This window comes from Rhinichthys klamathensis, unplaced genomic scaffold (assembly GCF_029890125.1).
Source record: "Rhinichthys klamathensis goyatoka isolate OS25496 unplaced genomic scaffold, OSU_Roscu_1.1 h1tg000579l_1, whole genome shotgun sequence".
Classification (NCBI taxonomy): domain Eukaryota; kingdom Metazoa; phylum Chordata; class Actinopteri; order Cypriniformes; family Leuciscidae; genus Rhinichthys; species Rhinichthys klamathensis.
This window is the reverse complement of record NW_026607043.1, coordinates 1,316,992-1,338,585: the sequence shown is the minus strand read 5'-3', so window position 1 is coordinate 1,338,585 and position 21,594 is coordinate 1,316,992. Positions and strand designations below refer to the sequence as shown.

The 21,594-nt window shown below is 37.5% G+C and overlaps 1 protein-coding gene across 1 annotated transcript; it reads right to left on the bottom strand.

The window, feature by feature from the left end:
- Positions 1 to 490: 490 nt before the first annotated feature.
- taf1b (TATA box binding protein (Tbp)-associated factor, RNA polymerase I, B) lies at positions 491 to 17,054 on the bottom strand. Its single transcript, XM_056240107.1, has 15 exons — positions 16,938 to 17,054; positions 16,744 to 16,842; positions 14,074 to 14,161; positions 13,882 to 13,979; positions 8,881 to 8,973; positions 4,546 to 4,645; positions 4,311 to 4,458; positions 2,268 to 2,367; positions 2,041 to 2,188; positions 1,738 to 1,915; positions 1,590 to 1,627; positions 1,416 to 1,497; positions 1,263 to 1,333; positions 942 to 1,176; positions 491 to 818 (listed from the first exon to the last, which is right to left on the bottom strand). Exons 1-15 carry the CDS (start codon positions 16,950 to 16,952, stop codon positions 551 to 553), a joined length of 1,761 nt encoding a protein of 586 aa, XP_056096082.1. The 5' UTR covers positions 16,953 to 17,054; the 3' UTR covers positions 491 to 550.
- Positions 17,055 to 21,594: the final 4,540 nt, after the last annotated feature.

Here is a 21,594-nt window from a genome sequence, read left to right as displayed (position 1 = left end):
AAGTCATAGTATGACCAAATATAAGCCACATTCTCCTACATGAGTCATTTATTGGACTAAAAATGTGTGAAATGGCTTTTGTTCCTTTACCCAGGTCTATTAAGACAAAGACTGCACGAACAAAGAAAACTGCTCAGACGCAAAACCCTCAAGCAGTACATCTACCCAGCAGAATTACTTATTTTTCCATCACTATCAATTTTGCTCACACAAATAACAGACAAAACAAATTTAGTAAGCTGCAGGACAAAAGAATCTATCACTCAATTATGAGACGCATTACTCCCCCTGCTGGTTCATCTGTGTAGCTACAACCAATGTAAGTAAATTCAAAATATACAATGAAGAAAAAACACATTTTTGAAGGAAATAGATACTCTCATAACAGATATAAACTGTGCAAGACACTACTGAAAAAGATAATGTGCACGTGAAAATCTTGCACAACCCCCCCCCCCCCCCCCCCCAAAAAAAAAAAAAAAAAAAAAAATGGTTGCTGCCATTTTGATTAAGGGGAACAAAAGGGTTCTTGGAAACCGATGTGCACATTTCATACTCTGTCAGTGGTCTCAGTGATTTTTTCTTTAGCAACACGGGTTGCAGTTTTGGACTTTTTTCCTTTTTTCTTTGTGAGGGAAAAATAAGTCCATTCAATCTTAGACTGATGACTTCTGCTCAAGAAGCGACGCTCAACATTGAGGACCTCTTGGTACACTTCTGCCTGACGGACCCCCAGAATGAAAGAGAAAAGATCAAGGACCCACACGTACATCCTGGGTAACCAGGGCTCCATTTCTGAGAAATGATTACCGCATGACCTATGAAGGGGAAAGTGAATGAGAAAATATATTTTACACAATATAAAATATACAATAAATTCTATTAAAACACAATATAGTATTATAATATGTAATTGAAAAAAAGCATTTGCGATGACTCACTTCTTAACGCATAACCTCAATTCAGGATGCCAGTATTTTCTGTTGGCGAGGTACTTGACACCATTTTTCTTAAAGGTACAGTCCAAACGCCTGTTATACATACTGGGTCCATCTGAACCCTCCTCATTTCCCCAGCTGAAGCGAAAGCTGGAGTAAGGGTTTGTGGTGGAAGGCAGTTGCTCTGGTCCAGAGTCAGTTAACTTATGAAATCTCTGCTCCAAATAGTCAGCCACACCTGGAGATGTGAAAGTAGACAGCATTGGATGAGAGACAGAGACACACAACTGAGATCATTACGGAGATGTGACCAGACCAGCTTACGTCTTTTTTTGAGGATCAAGCTCTTTTGTTGCAGAGATGTAATGAAAGGATTAGTGGGCTTCCATCGCCGCCTGGAAGAGAAGAACAGAAAAGATTATAGTAAAAGATTTGTCAATAAAAGTCATGGAAACTATTGAAATAATTGGGTCTTACAGGGCTTCTTCATGTTCCTCATTCTGTCTGGCTTTCTCCAAGACGGGTTGTACTATCTCAAACCAGCCTTTTAACCTGAAGACTGTGAAAAGCTTATGAGAGCATGTTGTGACCCACAAAAAACAAACAAAACAAAAATGATACACATCAAAATAAAAATAGTAAAATAGTTACTTGTCTTTTTCTTCTTGGCCGCTTCCTCAGATAACTTCCTTGAGACATTAATGAAAAAAAAGAATCAGCAAAGATTTATTTGACAAAGACAGTAAAGTCAAATTTCCCCCCCTAAAGATAACAAGTTAAAAGTTATGAAGTGACGCACCACTCCACATGATCATCCAACTTGAAAAGGAGCTTCATGGCAACAATGATGACAGCTGCTGCCTGAATTTCATAGCGCAAGAGACCAGGGTTCTCTCTTTTGGGGTCAAAGGTCAGATATGATTCGTCATCCATAGCTGCCCCCCTTATAACCTTGTGGACCCAAATATGAAGGGCATCTGAGGAGGATCAGAGACATATCAAACAAAAAGATAAAAAGAGGATTATGCGTGTTGGATAAATTAGTTTCAAATCTAAAACCATCATTTGCCACAACCTCTCCACTACAGTTAAAAACACTCACCTGGGAGGTTCGCATCCAGCAGATATCGGACAGTGAGTGGAAGTGGGTGGAGAAGGCAATCCTGGGAAACCGTTGGGAAGGAGGGTAATTGCATGATCTGAGCCAGATTAAAAGCTTCTCTATGGACCGTTGAGTAGGACGGAAGATGCTGTAGAAGTCATGGCTATTAGAAATACAACACACTGATTTATGACTGAAGAAGTGTGAACTGGTTGTCTCATTCTCACCCAAACTTGAAAGATATGGACATCTTTTCCAAACAGTCTCATCTCCTCTGGAAAAGCCTCTTGAATGTCCATATAAGGGACACGTCTCTCTGAGACCAGCCTGCAAAATCAAATTTTTCAAATGACAAGTGTAAAAACCATCATGTCATCACTAATAATACAACTAAATACACAGGCTGGAAAGACTGACAGCAATATTTGATGCTGCACACCATGCAGAAATATAGCTTAGGAGAAAAACTTGGGCCTATAAATTGTCCAAAGCAAACATATCAAACACATTGAGTCAGCATGACATCAAAATCCCATTTAAATGCATGTAAATGAAGAATGATTCATTGGTGCATGTTATTCCAAAGAAAGAAAAAACAGTCTTTATAACCTTAATCTTAAAGGGTTAGTTCACCCCAAAGTAGAGCTGCATGATTTAGGAATTATTATTAGTATTATTTTTTAAAGCTACAGGTTTGCTGTGTTGGTCCAAAATGCGAGTTTGTATCAATACGACTATAAGAAAATAGTAGTACAAGTACAAAATTAGAAAAACTGTCTTTAATTTTTACACATTATTTTGATGGAAAACCACAGAGAGGCCGGTTTTTAAGCACTTCTCATTCAGAATTTGGCATATGCTGTTACTGAATGCTTGTTATAAGTGACCCAAAATCAGCAGAGTAGATGCAGATATGCTGTGAACCAAGCCACTGCGAGAATGAAAGCACCAGATCATGAGCTGCATGTGTGTAAAAGAGCAAAGTGTTGCTTCACTTTGAAACACACAGCACATATATTTAATAAAATCACAGACTTAGAAATTTGGTGATTGCACTAAGCCATATCACAACCTTGCTTTTATTTCAATTAATTGTGCAGCCCTACTTAGCATCGCTTAGGACGTGCGGGCTACTGGATAATGTTAACTAATAGCCAAAAATCCAATCAATTCCCAATGGATAGAATCATAACCTGCCCTATATGTTATTTCACTCGTAAAAGTCACATTTTGAAGTACTGTATTGTTCCGAATATACGACCCTGATTATAAGATGACCCCTCCTTTTTCAAGATGTACCTTTTGGAAAGGCTTTCTTTAAATCTTGTCTTTTGTAAAGAAAATTATTTTAATTGAAAATTAATTCTAATATTGCATATTTTTCATTTATTTTTATATTAAAAGTATGGTAAATACTAGTCAAAATGTCCCGACAATCTAATTTAAAAATAAACGCTTCATGGCATAACATAAAAATAAATTGAGATCTCATTTCCATTAGATTTCACGATGACTTATTTCTCATCTTTTTTATGTACAGTGACAGATGTTGGCATGTTAAAAAAACACAGGTGTTTGATCCGCATTACATATCTGATCCAGACGAGATGAATGTTTTTTCCTCAGGCCGATCACATACATAGCGCTGAAAAGACAGCAGTTTCTCCCTGAAGTCGGAGGGCACGCGCTGAGCAACACTTGTACGACAGAGTAATGCTAATCCATTAAGCCGTATGATTCTTACGCCGACTCAAGGCAGCTGCCTCATGGAGGTTGGCGGACAGTCATTTCAGTGCATGGCCGAGGTAAGAAGTGAGGGGCATCACTGCTGGGTATGTTCAGCTCTTTGGCAATATCCAGTGCCCTCGTTTCTTTTTTCAGCTGCGTGCTGGTACATTTGCCTGTCGATTTCTTTGAAGCGGCCGTTTTTAAGACCGTGGTAAGCTTTTCTTTAACTGTTAGCATTTTTAAGACTAAGTCTTTTTGGCCTCACCATCTTCTAACATTACACTGTATATCTTTGCTGCTTAAATGAGAGATGTTTGATGAGTCCGCTGCATTTGCATTTGAGCTGCACTCGTTTTACACGTATTTTGCGCTCCCTGTTGTTGCGGGTGTATTACTGACCCTAAATATAAGACGATCACATTTTTTTCAGAATCATTTTACAAGAATTTATATATATATATATATATATATATTCGGAACAATAAGGTAAATGGGTTGGAAAGGCAATTTGTGTTGAAATAAGCAGTGTTTGTACTCCAAACCTCAGTAAGTCACCCAGAGTGATGGCCTCTCGGACCCACAGCAGAGCCAGATAGCACAGGGCCAGTGTCCGTGGCATGTTCATAAGAGTGCATGTATGTTGGTAAGCTTCTGAACATAATGATGATGACTGTACATCAGTGGTGTCACCTGCAGGAGAAAAACAAAATGCAGCTCAACTGACACTTTAAATAAGGTGTAAATGTGCCAGCTGACAGAAAGTAATCATATTCCTACCCGAGGCTGACAGTTCTGTTTCTGAAGAAGAAACCGCACTACTGTGAAATGACAGCTCGCTCTGAGTGTCAGACTCTGGCTCACTCTTCGGCTTCATGTACTTGAGGAAAAAACATTAGGAAGAAAGCAGAGCAGTGGTTACTGTTAATTAAAACGGGTAAAAATCATTGTAACTTTTGGCCCTCTCGCAGTTAAAAAGCAAAACTGCATGCCTTTTGCAGATTTTTAATGAACATGTTTTGGTTGTGCTTCAGTTCTGCGTGACAGTGCGGATGAATATGGTTCTTTCTCATAACCATAAAAAAGAGGGAGATTATCCTTCTGCCCATAAATCATTCACTACTAGGCTTAAGAGATATACAGGTTTCTTCAAGTTAAATTCAAGTCTTTTTAAGACCATTTATATAAAAAATTAATACCTATTTTACGTCCCCACCAGCAAAAAAAAACCTAAATCCTTGAACTTGTGTTCATTTATTTTTCAAATGTGGAATGGGTAAAAGATAAGCCAAGCAGGTGTGAAAAATAAAAACATTTCAGTAGGCCACAAGAAAGTTTGCCGAACAATGTTAAGTTGTTTTTTAACATTAGCTAGCTACTTATTCCATGGTGGGAATATGGGGAACTGAGAGACCCCTAAACAATAAACATCGAAAATCATAATAATCGTGGTTGACAAATGAAACTTTTGAGGAAAAATACAATACGGAGAACATACATACAGCAACATTTTTAAGACCCAGACACAGGGAACTACACTGCGACCAAAATGGTTGCATATGCGACCTTTTGAAATGCCATTGCGACCCTAATTTTTAATGGGTCGCAAATGTATCACCGTTTGATTATTTTTGTACCTACCTAATGTTTTAGGCAATATTCTATGATTTACTATGAGCATTTATTAAAACAGAAATGTGTATTTTAAGAATACGTTTTATAACGCGCTCTGAGCATTCAACACATCAAGTTGGCTTCGCGGATTCGCGCTTGTTTAACTGAGAGAACGAGCAGAGAGAGTGAAAGCCCCAGTCGCGCGCGCGCTCTCTCTCCCTCCCTCGCTCAAAATAATGAATTGAGTTGACTGAATATCTTTGAGAATACACGATGGTAAAAGGTCGGAAGACCGAAGTTTTTTTTTTTCTGAACTACCACTGGTTGTGAATTGTGCTAAAATAACGTTGCCTCATCTTCTCTGAAAAGCTTTCCACACATTCAGATGGCATAAACCACTCTTTCAATAAACAAAACAAAAAATCTATCTGGTGATGAAATGTTTTCTGTGTTGAGACAAATCTTGTGCGATGTCCTAAACTGCCTGGATAATCACACAACGTGTGCCGTGGTCCGTTAATGACACGTCCGATTCGCGAACTGACTCCTTTGAACCGATTCACTTTAATGAATGGTTAAAATAACAACTGATCTGTCCAACACTGAACTCAAGAGTCATTCTAGAATGATTCATTCTTTCCAAGTAGAGCTATTCAAGTCATCTGGTGAAATTGTTTTTATATCGCAATATATATCGCAGACAAATCAAATATCGCAATGTCATTTTTTACCAATATCGTGCAACCCTACTGTAAATTCTGTGGGCCTTCAATTGCAGGACTGTCCAAATTTGTAACTGCGTCAAAACAATTCAAACACGAATCATTGAAGCTTCACAATGACATATTATATTTATTTTACTTTTCCTTAAGAGTTCAGAAGTCTGCCCATCTGTGCCAACCATAGCATGGTGAAATCCAAAAGAAATTAATTTAGCACTTTATTGTGTAGGCTACTGTATTTTCTATTGCAGTAAATCTATCCCAACCATTTTTAAAGAAAACAAGAAGGCATGTGTTTTAAAAGATGGAGAGTAAAATAAAAAGCACATCTGTATGCAATACAGTTTCACTATTGGTCATTATTATCCAGAGCGGCTTACTATATAAATAATTTGTGCGACCAAATCATGTTTTGCGCTAGTAACTGAAAAAGTTAGTAGCGCAAGTGCCACCAGTGGAAAATGTTAGTGTAGTTCCCTGCCCAGACATCAAAATTCAAGACTTTAAGTCTTTTTAAGGTATTATTTCCAATAATATTTCCAATGCTTTTAAGGCTTTTTAAGACCCCTCGGGAACCCTGGATATAATCAGTTTAGATGAAAAGAATCTCGAGCTGACTAGCTAAAGACGTTACTGTAGCTCTACCCATTAATAGACACGGTACTTCCTTGAAAATGAATTCCAGCACAGCACTGCAACCATAATAAAATGACCCTTCACAATAGATCAAATCTGATAGATGAAATACCTTTACAATGACATCTGCTACATATGGCAATTTATCTGTTCAATAAAATACCTTACTAAAGATTCGAGATTCTACGTCGACCGTCTCCATTTACGGATATGAGGAGACATGCACAGGTGAGAAATGCATGAACCAGGGTATCTGCACACTTTTTAAAGTCAAATTTAAGGCTTTTTAAGACCTTTTTAAGACCTGAAGAAATCAAAATTAATACCTTACATTAGGGGTGCGCAATATTGAAAAAAAAATTTCTCAATATTTTCAAAGTTTTGTTGATGATAATTAGATGATATTTTTCTGATTGTGTTTGTGTACTGGTACCATGGCTGGTTTAGGCCTGTTGTTGACAGCTGACTCACGAAGATATTCATATTTTTCATATTCTATGCAGTGGTCAGTTCACAGCAGTGAAAGGAATTAAATTTTTTTTATTAAAGGGCAATATTTGCAACCTTAAATTTAATTCCAGGGGCATTTTCACCCATATATGGACTTTTTTTTTTTTTTTTACTTCGAGGTATGCATCACCTTTTATGTCAAATTCTAACATTCAAATTAAATTATATTAGAATAATAACACAATACCACTGTTACCAGTTATATTAAATCATTAAATCAAAATCCATCTTTGCAGTGCAGAGGAGACACAGAAGCAGCATCAGAACTGGCATTAATATATTTATACTCCATTTACAATTGCATAAATAAAGCTATGATATATTCAATTCTTTCAATTCTTAATTAAATATTTAAATATGAACTGATTTCTAATTGTAACATTTTAATTACAGGGTACTTTAAATGTGAAACTAAACCCGCCAGTAGGTGGCGGCAAGTCACTGTCTCAGGGAGTCATTCATAAACGATTTGTTCAAACGGCTGATTCATTCAGGAACTGCAAGTGATTGTTCATTGAATCGTTAAAATGATTCGTTCAAAACGCGGATTTCAGTCAAGAAATCATCGCTGTCTTTTGCATTGAGACTCTGCTACGGTTTCATTTTGAAATTCTCGTCAGCGAAATAAAGGGAAAACAAACAATATTGACAATATTGTTTATAAAATGTAACAATGTTAATTTAACTGTTATATAAAATAAATATCATGTTTGCTATTGTGCACGGGAAAACAGCCCTCTTGCTGATGTAATATTGTATGATAACAACATATGATATATAAAATACAAAAACTTTATACGTCTATTAGGGAACATACCTATAACTGCACTGACACATCACGCAGTGAAAGCAAGCATGAGAGACAAATGCGATGTCAGCTCGCAGTGCGCCCTCGTACATAGTTAACGTTAAAGTAAAACAATGATTACAATATCATAATAGACAATACACATCGCACACCACTACGCACATAAAGAATGAACTTACAATTAAACTGAAATTAACCAGCTTTCTTCTCCTCTCCTGCTGTTTCGCGTGCAGGAGACAGACGTAATGCTGGCGCGAATGTGACGCGAAATGTCACGTGAACGAGCAAATCCACAAAGAACGAATAGTAAATAAAAAAGTACGCTAATTAGATAGTTTTAATTTGGAAAACATTTAGATATGTCTAACTCAAATTGCCATTGAAAATTTAAGACCTTTCATAAGTCAAAATAAGACTTTTTAAGACTTTTTAAGGCCATACATTTTTAAAATCTAATTTAAGACTTTTTAAGGACCCGCGGATACCCTGATGAACGCAATTTCCCGTAATAACCATCCCGACAGGTCTAAAATATAACACTTATAATAGGCTTACTATAGTGATCAGGGCGAAAAAAAAAAAAAAAAAAAAACGTTTTAAATGAAGGATTGACTAATTTAAATTTTGCACAATTTTTTTTTTACATAGTGTATCTTTAAATTAAAATGAAAACTGAAAATACATAAAAGCAAATTGAAAATATTGTAAGTACTGTAATAGAATATAAATAATACTAAAATAACACTGGAGCAGAGAGGTTGTGTTTTGTTTTACACTACACAATTTTATTTTAACTTCAACATTAAAATTCAACATAAAACTTACCACTGTAAATCTTGGAGTGTATACTGCATTTTCGGTGAAAGCTTGCCGTGTGTTCTGCAGGTATTTCTTCCAGAAATTCCATAGAACTTCTGTCTGTCAAAACAAAATATGACATCTTACAGAGACAGTTTTTCTTGTCATCTATTGAGGGCCTTTCACACTGAGTGCGATACACTGAAGTGAAGCAAATGTACCACGCGATGGCACTCTTTAATCGAAACAATAGAACCCAATGGAGCTATTAATCATGGTGTGACAAAGCGAGATTTAAAAAATAAATAAATTGGACCAGTGTGTAGATTTTTTTTCTTCCCAGTCACCCCGCGATGAAGCATGTGCCCGGAGCTGCTGCACAAAAGGAAGTATTCAGAAAGAGAGAAGAGAATGCATGTTGAGTTCATTATCAATGGTGTCTGATTTATTCCCACATTTACTTAATATTTCTTTATAAAGAATATTATTTCTATTAATTTTCCACTGATTATGTGATCTGAAGAGCTTGAAACAGCGTACAGAGTCTCTTAAACATTATCGATAGTTTGTGTTTCTGGTGTAGTATCAAACTTTATTTATCTAGCTTAATTTACTGTTGTGTGTTGAGCAGTGGACGAGGTTAAAGCCAAAGGAAAAAAAAACTTTCAGATACATACACGAGGAAAAATGCATTCTCGGTCAGCGCCGTATGACATCACTTTGTAGGCCAAAACGCTGAAGCGAGTTAGCATTTTAGCACTTCTGGTTCCATCGTCCCGAAGTCATTGGGTTTTTTGAACGGGGTTTTGGTTAAATGGCTGAACTAAGGTCTGTGGTGGTGAACACAAGCTCTTTTGAGACACTTTCGAGTAGGGATGCACGATATTGGATTTTGGCCGATATTCGATATGCCGATATTTTCAAACTAATTTTGCCCGATGCCGATACTGATATATTTGGGGGGGGTTTTAAGTGCAAAAAAAGCTTATTAAAGCTTCTATTAAAGTTCTCAGTCAAGAGCAGTGAGTGATTTCCTCTGTGTTTTGTTGTTTTATTAACATTAAAGGGGAAAGTTCTCCCAAAAATGTAAATTGTCATCATTTACTCTCTCAAGTTTCTTTCTTCTGTTGAAAATAAGTTATTTGGAAGAATGTGGCTAACCAAACAGTTGCTGTACTCCAGTGACTTCCATAGTATATTTAAGCACAAGAAAGAAATGAATACAGGTTTGGAACAACATTAGAGTGAGTAAATAATGACAGAATTTTTATTTCTGGGTGCAGTATCTCTTTAAGGACAAGCGGCAGCATATTATTACTGTCTCTTTAAGAACTGCACGCGACGCGTCTAATATACACGCATTTGACAAGCAGATTTTCTCTGTTTGCTTTCACTTTAGACATAACCAACTTTGTTTATGTAAACCTTGTGTGTATTTGACAGTATCAGCGCAATAAGACTCGAAAGATCAGTCCAGTATGCAGGCGCTGTGACAGGCTTTTAGTTCCTGTGAGCGTCGGGTGTACACGCTCAGAAAAACGCATGTTAGAACAGCGCATCAGCACGCGAATGACATGTTTAACTAGCAAGACTTTGACGCACATGCAAATAATGAACTTTTGTGAATTGCAGTGTCCCGTGAGTGTAACTCTACCTCTGCATTTACATGTGATGTGATGTGAATGTACGTCGCGTTGTACAGTATGTTGAGATGAAGGCGCCAGAATTGAACTGATAGAATGCACGATACTATGATTTTTCTTCAAAAGCAGCATATCGTGGAGACATTTTAATCGTCCACGATCAAAAACCGCGTGAGACGCACACCCCTAGTTGGAAGTTGCTGGCGCTCATGCTTCGTTCACGGTCGTCACGTGCGCATCGGAAACACGCCACCCTATCGGCAAGACTCATCGGCAGAAATATTCATATCGGCCGATGCCGATGATGGTCATTTTAAGCTTTTATCGGCCGATACCGATGTTGTCCCGATATCATCGTGCATCCCTACTTTCGAGTTTTATTCTACAACATAAAATACATAAAAATTACCACACTCGTTATTTTTTTAAGATGTTACGTGTGAAAATGGCGGTTGCTAACAAGGCTAAATGGGACTACAGAGGCTGTCGAGGAGATTAAACATCACAACGAATAGGTCAGCTCAGTTCGCTTTTACAGCCTCATTATATTAACAAAATGAGAGGCTTTTATGGTCGCCCATCAATGCAAATGTCTCTGTGTATAGAAGGATCATAAACATGCTGGTACAGACGTACCAGTTCGGCCTGATTCGGCTCGAAGTCGTTCATCTTCGGATGCGGCGCCGCGCGCGATGTTACAAAAAGTGCCGTGCACACCGCCAGGCGAAATGGGGTCTTGCGCACCCAACCCGCACGACCGCCCACACCGCAATTACGTCATTTTGCCGTGCGCACCTTCGCGCTCTTGCGGACGCGTCGAGTATAAACAAGGCTTTAGGGCTGGGCGATATGGCCTAAAAAAAAATCCCCGATTTTTTCACAAAAAATTCGATTTACGATTTAAATCGATTTTTTTTCTCTCCCTACTTAAAATCAATCTGCAGATGACAAAGAAATTGTTCAAAACAAGTTTTAACTTTATTTTGTTTTGATATTCCCTTCTGTGATATTATCTGGATTAAAGTGTAATCAGAAACAACAAGCCAAAAAGACAAGAGGGCAGGCCCTGTCATTGTAAATAGTGTAAATGTAACATAACATAAAATGGGTGGATTGGGGGGATGTGTAAAAAAAAAAAAAACTTGCATCACAATAAGTTTATTGTGATTGTCAAATTATTTGGTAACTAATAGTGTTGTCAAAATATTCGGTACTTCGGTACCAAGTCGGTACTAAAAAAATTTAAACGTCACGGTACCAAGTCCCGGTGGTACCGAGTACCCAGTCAAACCCGGTTCTGGATGCGCGCGCATGCATGCACGAAGGGCGTGAAGTTGCGTCCGCTTCATGAAAGCGCTGAGACATGGCGACCGGCGGCGCTGCTGATGTGGTGTCTGTGTATATTAAACTGCAAAACGACTATTTAAATATGAACCCTTCATGTTCTGCTTGTCTCTGTGTGAATGAACGGCGCAGACGCGCGGTTTCATTAAACGTTACCTCACACACACACACACACACACACACACACAAGCACGATCGAGTGACGCTCGCGCTGTTTTCAGTCTCTGCTGCCTCACGATATGATGACATGATTTATGATTCCATTCATCTCCGAGAGTCACTTCATGAGCATTTTACCGTTTCATTTGAGAAAAACTATCGTCATATCATACACGCACAGAAACTCAAAGGTCTTCACGGCAACCCGTCAAAATAAAAGTTTGGCTTAACTTAAAGAAATTGACAGAAATAATTATATTAGGCTACTGTACAATAGATTTAACTACGTCTCCATTATTTCAAGATACTACTACTAATAATAATAATAATGTGTGCATAGAAGGTTGCTTATTTTTCACTTGACTTTTTATAAGCAATATTTCTCAATATCATCAATATTTTCGTTTAAACAGCATGTAGCCTTCAATCCTTTCATAAATTTACCATCATAAATAATAAAGTCATTGAATTGAATTTAATATATATCTATTTTTTTCAAATAGTTAAATAAATAATAATAAAAAAAAAAAATAGTTCAAACTGATTTTGCTGTGGTACCGAAATTGGTACCGAGAACCGTAACATTTTAATGGTATCGGTACCGACTACTGGAATTTTGGTACCGTGACATCCCTAGTAACTAAACATAATTGTATCAAGTTTATTAACTATAAACACAATGTTTACATGGTACAAAAAGACTGGTATGCTACTATTGCTTAACACAAATTTCAATTCTTGTGATTTTGATTCTGATATTGATTCAATATCAATTCCTCTGGATAAATATTAGGTACAGTAGATACTAATGTGTTATGTTAATTGTTCTCCAAAAATAAATCACCTAATGCTGTAAACATACAGAGAGCCCTGTGTCAGCTATTATTATTAAAGGTTAAAACTAACTCAAATTAAACAATGCGTTTTTTATAATAACAAACAACGTTATAATATTTTAATGATATAGGTAAAATATAATAAATGTGTAATATAGTTACCATATTTAGCAAAATACTCCTCTCTATAGCAATTATTTTAAGTCCAACTAACATGCGTGCTATGGGTCATTAAAAGGCATCCTGAGGTAAATGTAACGTTACGTGACATATGTTGTTCTCCAGCTGTTTTATGGACATCTTTCCGCGGTTGAAAAACACTGATCGATCGATTTTATTAGCTACATTTGGGTAAGTTAGTACTTAGTAAAGAGTAACAGATGATCGGTTCATGTGCCGCTTGAACTGAGATCTGTCAGCGATCTTTCACGTCACATTTACAAGCGCCAAAATTGTCTGTGTTTATTGTTTGAATTTCGTATTAAAATTGACCGAATCTGAGAGCTGAGAATCTGTTTCATATCAATAGTAACCTGCTCTGTCTAGTCTGTCGGTGTCAGTGTCCTCTTGATCTTTTCTGCGCGATGTTTCTCTGTGTTAGAAAATGGATGTGTGCGTGAGAGCGTGTAAAAAGTGACAATTGCGTCTCTCACAGTGAACTCGTGAGAGTTGGCTGCCCTGCAGATTCAGTTTGTAAATGTTTTCGGCGGGTGTGCTTCTGCTGCCGCGGTCTTGTTCATTTGCCATGTTGTTTGTGTATCTCTATCATGCCAAGCGCTGAGCCCGGTCGGAACTACGGGAGCCCAGATGGGCGCGTCGGCGGTTGTTAAAGAGAAAACCGATTTTCATTCAAAAAAATCGGCGTAAACTCGCGTAAACTACACATTCGAGTTAATCGATAAAATCGATTTATCGCCCAGCCCTACCACACCTTTAAGATATGTCGGTGCAAGTTGCTTTCAGTTAAAACAGGTCAAACATGCATTTAAGTCTGGGACTAGGTCAAGGCAAGCCTTGCCTGTGAAACCGGGGGTAAAGCTACTAACCTCAAATTTCATGCAAACACCAAGACTGACCAAAGCCTTGGCCTGAAGTTTCAGGATGAACTGAAATCCCTCACACACCATCCACTCTCGTTCATCCTCTGAAAAATAACAGAAGACATGAGATCATTAAAAAGACTGTTTTGAACTCTAAATGTCTCGTACCAGCGTATCAAAAGTGGATAGAAGACTGACCCGATCTCTTTCTCTTGGGTTTCTTTATTTGTGAGATCCTGCTGTATTTACAATAAAGGGCGGTGGAATCCACCACCTCCCTTGTTTTCTAGGGAAAGATGCAAAATTATAAGGCATTATTTCATTAAAACTGCAGTCCGCAGTTTTTCCTCTTTGTCGCCATCTCTGTTCGAAATCTGCAATCGCAGTTATTCGCGGAATTATTAACTCTACGTGAGTTGTAGTTCGACATGGCACAGCGTGGATGTTTGAGGAGAGTGTGTGTGTGCAGCTGTCAGTCACCGCGCCGATGTGGATACTGGCATTCAGAATCACAGATGATTCTTTTTGGAAGTATGAGCATAATTTACACCGGAAAATGTCATCTCAACAAGTAAGTAACATCCACTTTTGTTCTGGTTCTTACATTGCAGTAAATCGTGCTGATTGAATCTAAAAATCGCTAATAATACGCGATTATACTTTGAATTATACTTATTGTATTATACTTTGTTCTCAAATTGTTAATGTTAACAACGTCAGCATTGCGTGACTAACTGTTTTACATGTATTGTCCTTGTTGTAATGTACATGTACATCATGTAATATGTATCCTTGTTTTCGCATGGGTCCGGTTGCAGTCTCTTTTTTTCTGTAGCCACGAGATATATCCAGCTGCAGACCCGCAGCACCACCAGTTTCAGAACCCCAGCGCCAGAACCGGAAGTGAGGGAGGGGCGGAATTATTTACAATGACACAAGCATGGTTATTTTTGCAAGTATTTAAAAATATTTAAAATTGTTGCACCTTTTAAATAATATTTAGGGTATGTTTTTATTACACAGTGAGTCACTGCTCGTTGTATGAACTATAACTGGTATGTGACAAATAAAGAGCAAGACAGCGCTCGTGTTGTTTGAAGACGTGAGAGTGCGCGCGCGCTCTCTCTCTCTCTCTGCTCTGCCCTGTCATGCGCAGCAGTCATTCTATTCTACATCAATCACCGATCAAAATAGGCTTTGGCGGGACAAAAATTTGCTTTGGCGGCTGCCAAAAAGCGGACGATCTGACGGGTTTTAGAAGATTTAATACAACCTGAAACTAAAAAACAGACCCGACCTCTATTTGAGACCGGCCTTATATTTACCCAGACCTGCAGCCACACCAGGCGTGTAAAGAGACAATCGTCTATTTGGGACTCGGCTATTATTTGAAGTACGGTACATTTTTATTGTTTCTTTTAAAATAATGCCGGATTTTCTCTCTTTTTTTAGATTTTTGACATTATTTTACATAAAGAAAATGCATGCTGCACATGTTCTTGTGAAATAAAGTATATTTTATATAAAATGACCATAAGTTTCAAGCATTATTTTTCACCATCAGGAAGTAACTCTCATAATGAAACGGATAACTATATAGAATTATATTACACAAAATCAATGTTTTAAAATGCTTATTGTACTATACCTTTAATGTATCATTATAATATGTATAAAGTATGACGTTTCGTGTGTAATATTGCCGTTTCGTGTCTAAGCAAATTACGCTCCAAAACGTTAGGTGGCGTTACTCGGTTTAGAACGTAAGCTCCTCCCCTCACTTCCGGTCCTGGCGCTGGTGTTAGAACCAAGGGGGTAATCCATCAGCCGGAAGTTGAAGCTGCCTCCGGGGGCCGCCATTGTAGCTGGCTATCACCTGCTGTTAGCATCCCATTGACTCCCATTCATTTTGGCGTCACTTTGACAGCGAATAACTTTACATCTGAAGCGTCCAAAGACTCCATTTGTCCATTATTTATTTCTAAAGAAACACGACAATGTATAAAAGGCTCCATTACTTTGTATCTTCCGTTATGGCCCCGTAGAAGCCATTCTTGTAAAAATAGGCTAACGATTGCGTCATAACCACGGGACGCTCTGTCGCACAGTAGAGAAATTACCGTATAGACAGAAGTAGAAGCTCGTAGGCAATCGTTTACTGTCTATGAGGCAATCGGGTGGACATCGAGGATCGAGGAGACGAGGAGGGATATTGAGAAGCACCCGGGGTCGCTGTGTCCATTTCTTTTACTGTCTATGGTTAGAACCTAAGCTCCGCCCCTTACTTCCGGTTCTGGCGCTGGGGTTCTGAAACTTGGTGGTGCTGCGGGTCTGCAGCTGGATACTATTGGTAGCCACTCCGAAGTCCGAACGAAGTCTTTTGCATTTTACAGCGGGTGAATCTCCAGTTGTCACCGGTGATTGTCGTTTGAACCTTTCTGGATCCGCCATCAAATTGATAAGTTTAATTATATCAAGTGCTGTGAGAAAAGGCTATAAATCTCCAACTCCAACATCCTCACACGCAATATAACCTACTAGCCGAGACTCCTTCTTTATGTGTACAGATGTGACGTAATGACGCAAAGACATGCTCGAATCTCCCGCGGAAATCCACCAGTACCACTGGAATGAAAAACATGAAGCTTACCGTTTTGAATTAAGCTAAGGCAATCAGATAGTTTTGAACACTGGCTGGTTATGTATTTTCTCAAATATGTATTTTGGATAATTTGTAACCCAAAAAAGCTACGGGCTGCAGATTTAATGTTTTGGAAGTTAATGGTAGTTGGTATGGTTGGTTGGTTTAGTGATTTCCATGACACGGAGAGCCCCGGATATCTAATTTGTTTTGTCTATTTTACCAACCTCGATCACATTGTGGCAGTTCTTGCAGAAGAAGTGACCCCCATCTGAAACTCCCCATTCCACAGCGGCGCACTGACCACATGGCTCACTGAATCCATCCTGGAAGAAGAGTCCAGCGGTAACATCATCATAAGCTCACATATCGAAATACCAGTGCAAATCGCATAACAACACTAACTCCAGGATACACTCACAATAAGTTCGTCCATGAGTTTAATTAAAGGTTCAGAAAACTTCCATATCAAATCCTGCGCACACAGTTTGTTTGCCTTCTGTGCTCAAGCAGCGTAGGAAAACACGCTTTCAAAATGGCCACCAATATATATTTTTCATAATAAAAGTCCAAGTCATCTAAAATGTTCTGAGGGTTAAAAATTTGTTTTACAACTTTAGGTCATTTTATTATTGTTAATATTCATTATTTTGTTTTAAATTTACTTCTAATGGTACTGTTTATTATTTTGATGTACCATAGTTTATGATATAATAAATGCATTTGATTTTATATAATATATGCCTAATGTAAGAAACTGTGTAATGATTGGTATATATATATTTATATAGTTAAATATAAATTACAATAAATGCTTTAATACAGAAGTTAAAATGAGTAAAACGCGTAATAGCTTATAATAATGTATATTTGCACACTGTATGTACATTGTATGCAAATAATACTAATTAATATACCCCTTATTTTATATATTTATTTCAAATTGGTTTTATTATTATTTATATTATATTATTATTATATTTTATACAGAGGCCTAATTATATAATTATACATAGGCCTAATTATATTAATAATAGAATTATATTACATATTTATAAAACTTAATAAATAATTATTTATTCTGGATTTTTTTTTTTTTTTTTTTTTTTTTTACTTGCACAGCACTCTCTCGTGTATGTAGAAATAAAGAATTAAATTATTTTGTTCTATTATTTTTTATAGGCTACAATTTTTATTATGTTAAGTTGTCAATTGCTATCATTAATTTACGCACTTTTTGTTTGTTTGTTTGCACCAATGTTTGCTTTGCCAATGCATAGTTATTCATTTTAAAGCCTGTAAAACACTACCACTTTATGTCTCTCCTGGATAGCTTGACATATGTCATCATGGACAATGAACAGTAGATGGCGTATAAGTGCACGAATCTGTCAGTGCCTTGGGGGTATAAACAATATCATAGTAGGCTACTCCATACCTGGACTGCATCCGCTCCCCCCAAATTTCCTTCTCAAAAAGACCTGAGGACATTCTCTCCTATTGCTCTCCTCACTCCATGACGACAGTTATATGGCTAAATAGTGTCCTTGTTTGTATGACTGTGTTATTTTGACACCGTGGAAGACTTTGGAAGCAAAGTAAATGTTTAGCAGTATTCATATCAAACATTACCGTTTTATGACATTTCTCCTGCCACGTATAAGCACACCATATTTTTAAATTTGATTCATGAACATTTCTGTCCAGATTATGCATTTAAAGTTCAAAATGAAGATCTGCAGGGTATTTTAACACATTAGCAGCAATTATATGGGACAGACAAATTAAAGGGGGGCTTAATGTGCAATGTGACATTTGTCTTTTGTGTGCGCCTATGTGTTTTTTCCCCCACTTGGGCTTCAGCAAAGCAAACCTCCCTCCACACTCCCCACTTCTTTGAAGAAAGCTGCTTCTTTCACCACTGGACCAATTTCATGGTTTACTGCCTCATGCTTTCTCTTGTGTTCTCTATGCAAAACGCAGCATTGTTGCCAATGGAAATCAGGAATAGTCAGTAACTGCTGGTGGTATTATTCTTGACACTAATAATGCAGCGGATTGCCTATGGCACGTTTTACATCCCCACAGACGTTGCATGGCATGGATAGAGATAGTGGGAGGTTGTGGGCGAAGAGAATATTATACTTGAGTCTCATTCACTTGGTTCCTATCTGGTATAAATATTACATGCTTTCCTCTCACTGCTTTTCCCATCACGACTCTGCTTCCTGCTGTTCACGGCAACGGGTTAGCCAAAAAAAAAGAAAAGAAAAGAAAAAGCCACTGCTTGCTGTGAGCTGCACCATACGGTAGATGGAGATACTTCATCTGTAATTAAATGAAACAAAAATTGACTATCATAACACTTATGTGTACACGCCTAAATGTGTACGTGTATGTGTAGTTTGAAGGAACCGCTAAGCCGGATCAGTTCAGTATGTACTTTATGATGGACCACTTTGATTAACTCAAACTTGTTCGACAAATTCACTGGAAATGTCTCTGTTTCTTTGTAATTAAAACCTAACCACAAAACAATACGTGCTATCATATTTAACACTTATAAACTTAACACTCGACAAATGAAGGCCTATATGTAGTAGATAGCACAGGTACGTCTGCTAGATCTGGAGATCTGGAAAACATCTCCAGTGTAAATACATCTGATAAACCTCTTAGAAAGAGTATTTTTACATTCTGAACCATAAACATCTTAAAGACATCTTCTAAATGTCTATATGACATCTGACAGGAGACGTCTCAGAGACGTATTGCGGATGAACAAACACTCTTGCAGATGTAAATGCAGACATCAAATAGACGTCTCTAAGATGTTCGTGTGCTATCGTGTTGCTTGTGCCTTAATTGAGCCACAAGGAACAACTCAACCAATTCAATTGATGAGCCATTACGCTGCAACCGTTCCTATCAATTCAAACTTAAACTGTTTAGACCGATTTGACCAATTCTCGGAAAAGTTCTCAGTTTCTCTGTTATTAACCTAACCATGAAAATAGCTATAACACCCAGCCTGAATATAACACCCAGTACATGTGCATGCACCGCGAAAGATTGAAATCATTACCTGTTCCGAATTCTGATCAATGTAATCTAAAACCAGTTTAATCAGTTTAATGAAAACAACCAACCCAAAATAGTCATTAATTTTCGAATTGCCCTTTGCTTTGTTCACTGGACAACAGAAAATCTTACACATTAAAACAAAATTTAAGCCTGTTTTTAAGATTACGAGATCATTCAATTATATAAAATCCCATCTAATTGAATTAAATAATCCCTAAATATTATTCATATTATGAAATGAGAATTAATTTAAATGAGAAACAATAGGCCTAGAGCTTTATTGCATCTTTATTGCTGAAATGCTGTCAAGAAGAAAATCCAATAAAAAAATTCACAAGAAAATAGCAATTCTCAACTACAACCAAACTTAAAAAAGCTACATGATTTAAAATGAGAAATTAAACTAATTTTACCTATGTGTACCGCACATCATGTTAACCAGTTAACCTCTCTTGGTCAACCAGCTTTATCAGATAGACATTTTTGTTGGTGAACAACATAGTTTTGCTGGTCCAAAGAAAAGATCAGCACAAAACCAGCATACATTGGACTAACATGGTCTGAGTTATTCTTTTCAGCCAGATAATCAATCCGTCTGGGAAGCATTCTTTGATGAGTTGGGATAAATGCTGGTATGATGCAATAATGTTATTAATGTTGCCACGCACTGTATTGGCATACTAAAAGCTTCTGTATACACATTTCTGTCATAACAACTCTCGGAGAGATTAGATTAGCATGGTATAATGGATATGGTAATGAATGGTAATGTATTTGTTCTTGGCGGAATAGACGCTGGTGCAGAGCAACCGAGACTATACTGCCAATACATTCACACATTGCGGTGAGCAATGTAAGACACACTGCTGCTGCACATGTAACATGCATGAATAACCCCTGTGGCAGATCTATACAGGTGGAGCTGGGGAAGGTGGAGGGTTTCTTAAAGCACGCTGCAACAGCAACCAATAGCTGCGCTATGTAGATGACAATGCGATCGCTACCAATTGAGTTATGGACCTCATCCTGCGCCATAGAGTTTCTTGCCAGAACTTGGTATTGGTGTATTAACTAATTAAATTGGAGCAAATATAAACACATATAGCCTACACTATTTATTAAATAAACCTAAAATATTGAATCTATAACTTAAAACATGCTTCACATTTACAGATAGGCCTATTATCCACTGTCAAAAACATCTTTTGATATGCTGAGGTGGAGGCAGGGGAATCTTCACTCTCACACACTACACACATGGAAAATCCTATTGTTGCCCACCTCAGGTCTGCATATCGTCGGTTACCATGACAACCACACCACGTAGTTGCAGCCGGAGCGAACGGAGGGGGTAGTTCATGCATAATCAAAGATGAGAGCGACTGCATGTGCACAGCTCTCTCATCTCAAAGAGGCTGTCAGAACTCCTAATTGTGCGCCCACAAAGGATCTGATGTTTTGTGGGGTCTGGAGGATCAACCACCATTTTTACTGAGAGCAGTTAAATGTAAACAGGTAAATTCAGATAATTTGAATTGACCTGCTTTAATAAGTAGGCCTATCTAGGGGTTAATATGCAGAAAACTAATGCTGTGGTGTTGTTAATTCTCTGATTTTATGTTCATGTTTGGATGAACATAAATGTTAATAAATGAAAATACGATAAAAGATTTATATTTATAAGGGTAAAAGGTAAAATGTTCCATGGAGAAATAATGCCATTCTCATATAATTAAGAAAAGTCATGAGGAATCAACCTGACGCTTCAAGGTTAAATATATCTTTGAGCTAATAAAATGGCCTTGAAAATGAGTCAAATTGGTGACAAAACAACCTTCTTGCTGAGCAAATGATCTAAATGTTATATGATCAGGTCCACACTTTTAGCTTTATTCTTTGTTTATAATCCAGAACGTTCAAAACATGAGCAGGCCTATATTTGTTGTGTTCCCTTGAAGCATTCAAATCTTTATAGCTGCACTGGCCTGTAAATA

Coding starts and splice junctions, on each gene's coding strand:
- taf1b (XM_056240107.1), bottom strand. Junction 14,162..16,743: donor ACTGCCACAATGTGATCGAG/GTTGGTAAAATA, acceptor ATCTTTCCCTAG/AAAACAAGGGAGGTGGTGGA. Junction 1,334..1,415: donor GAGGAACATGAAGAAGCCCT/GTAAGACCCAAT, acceptor CTTCTCTTCCAG/GCGGCGATGGAAGCCCACTA.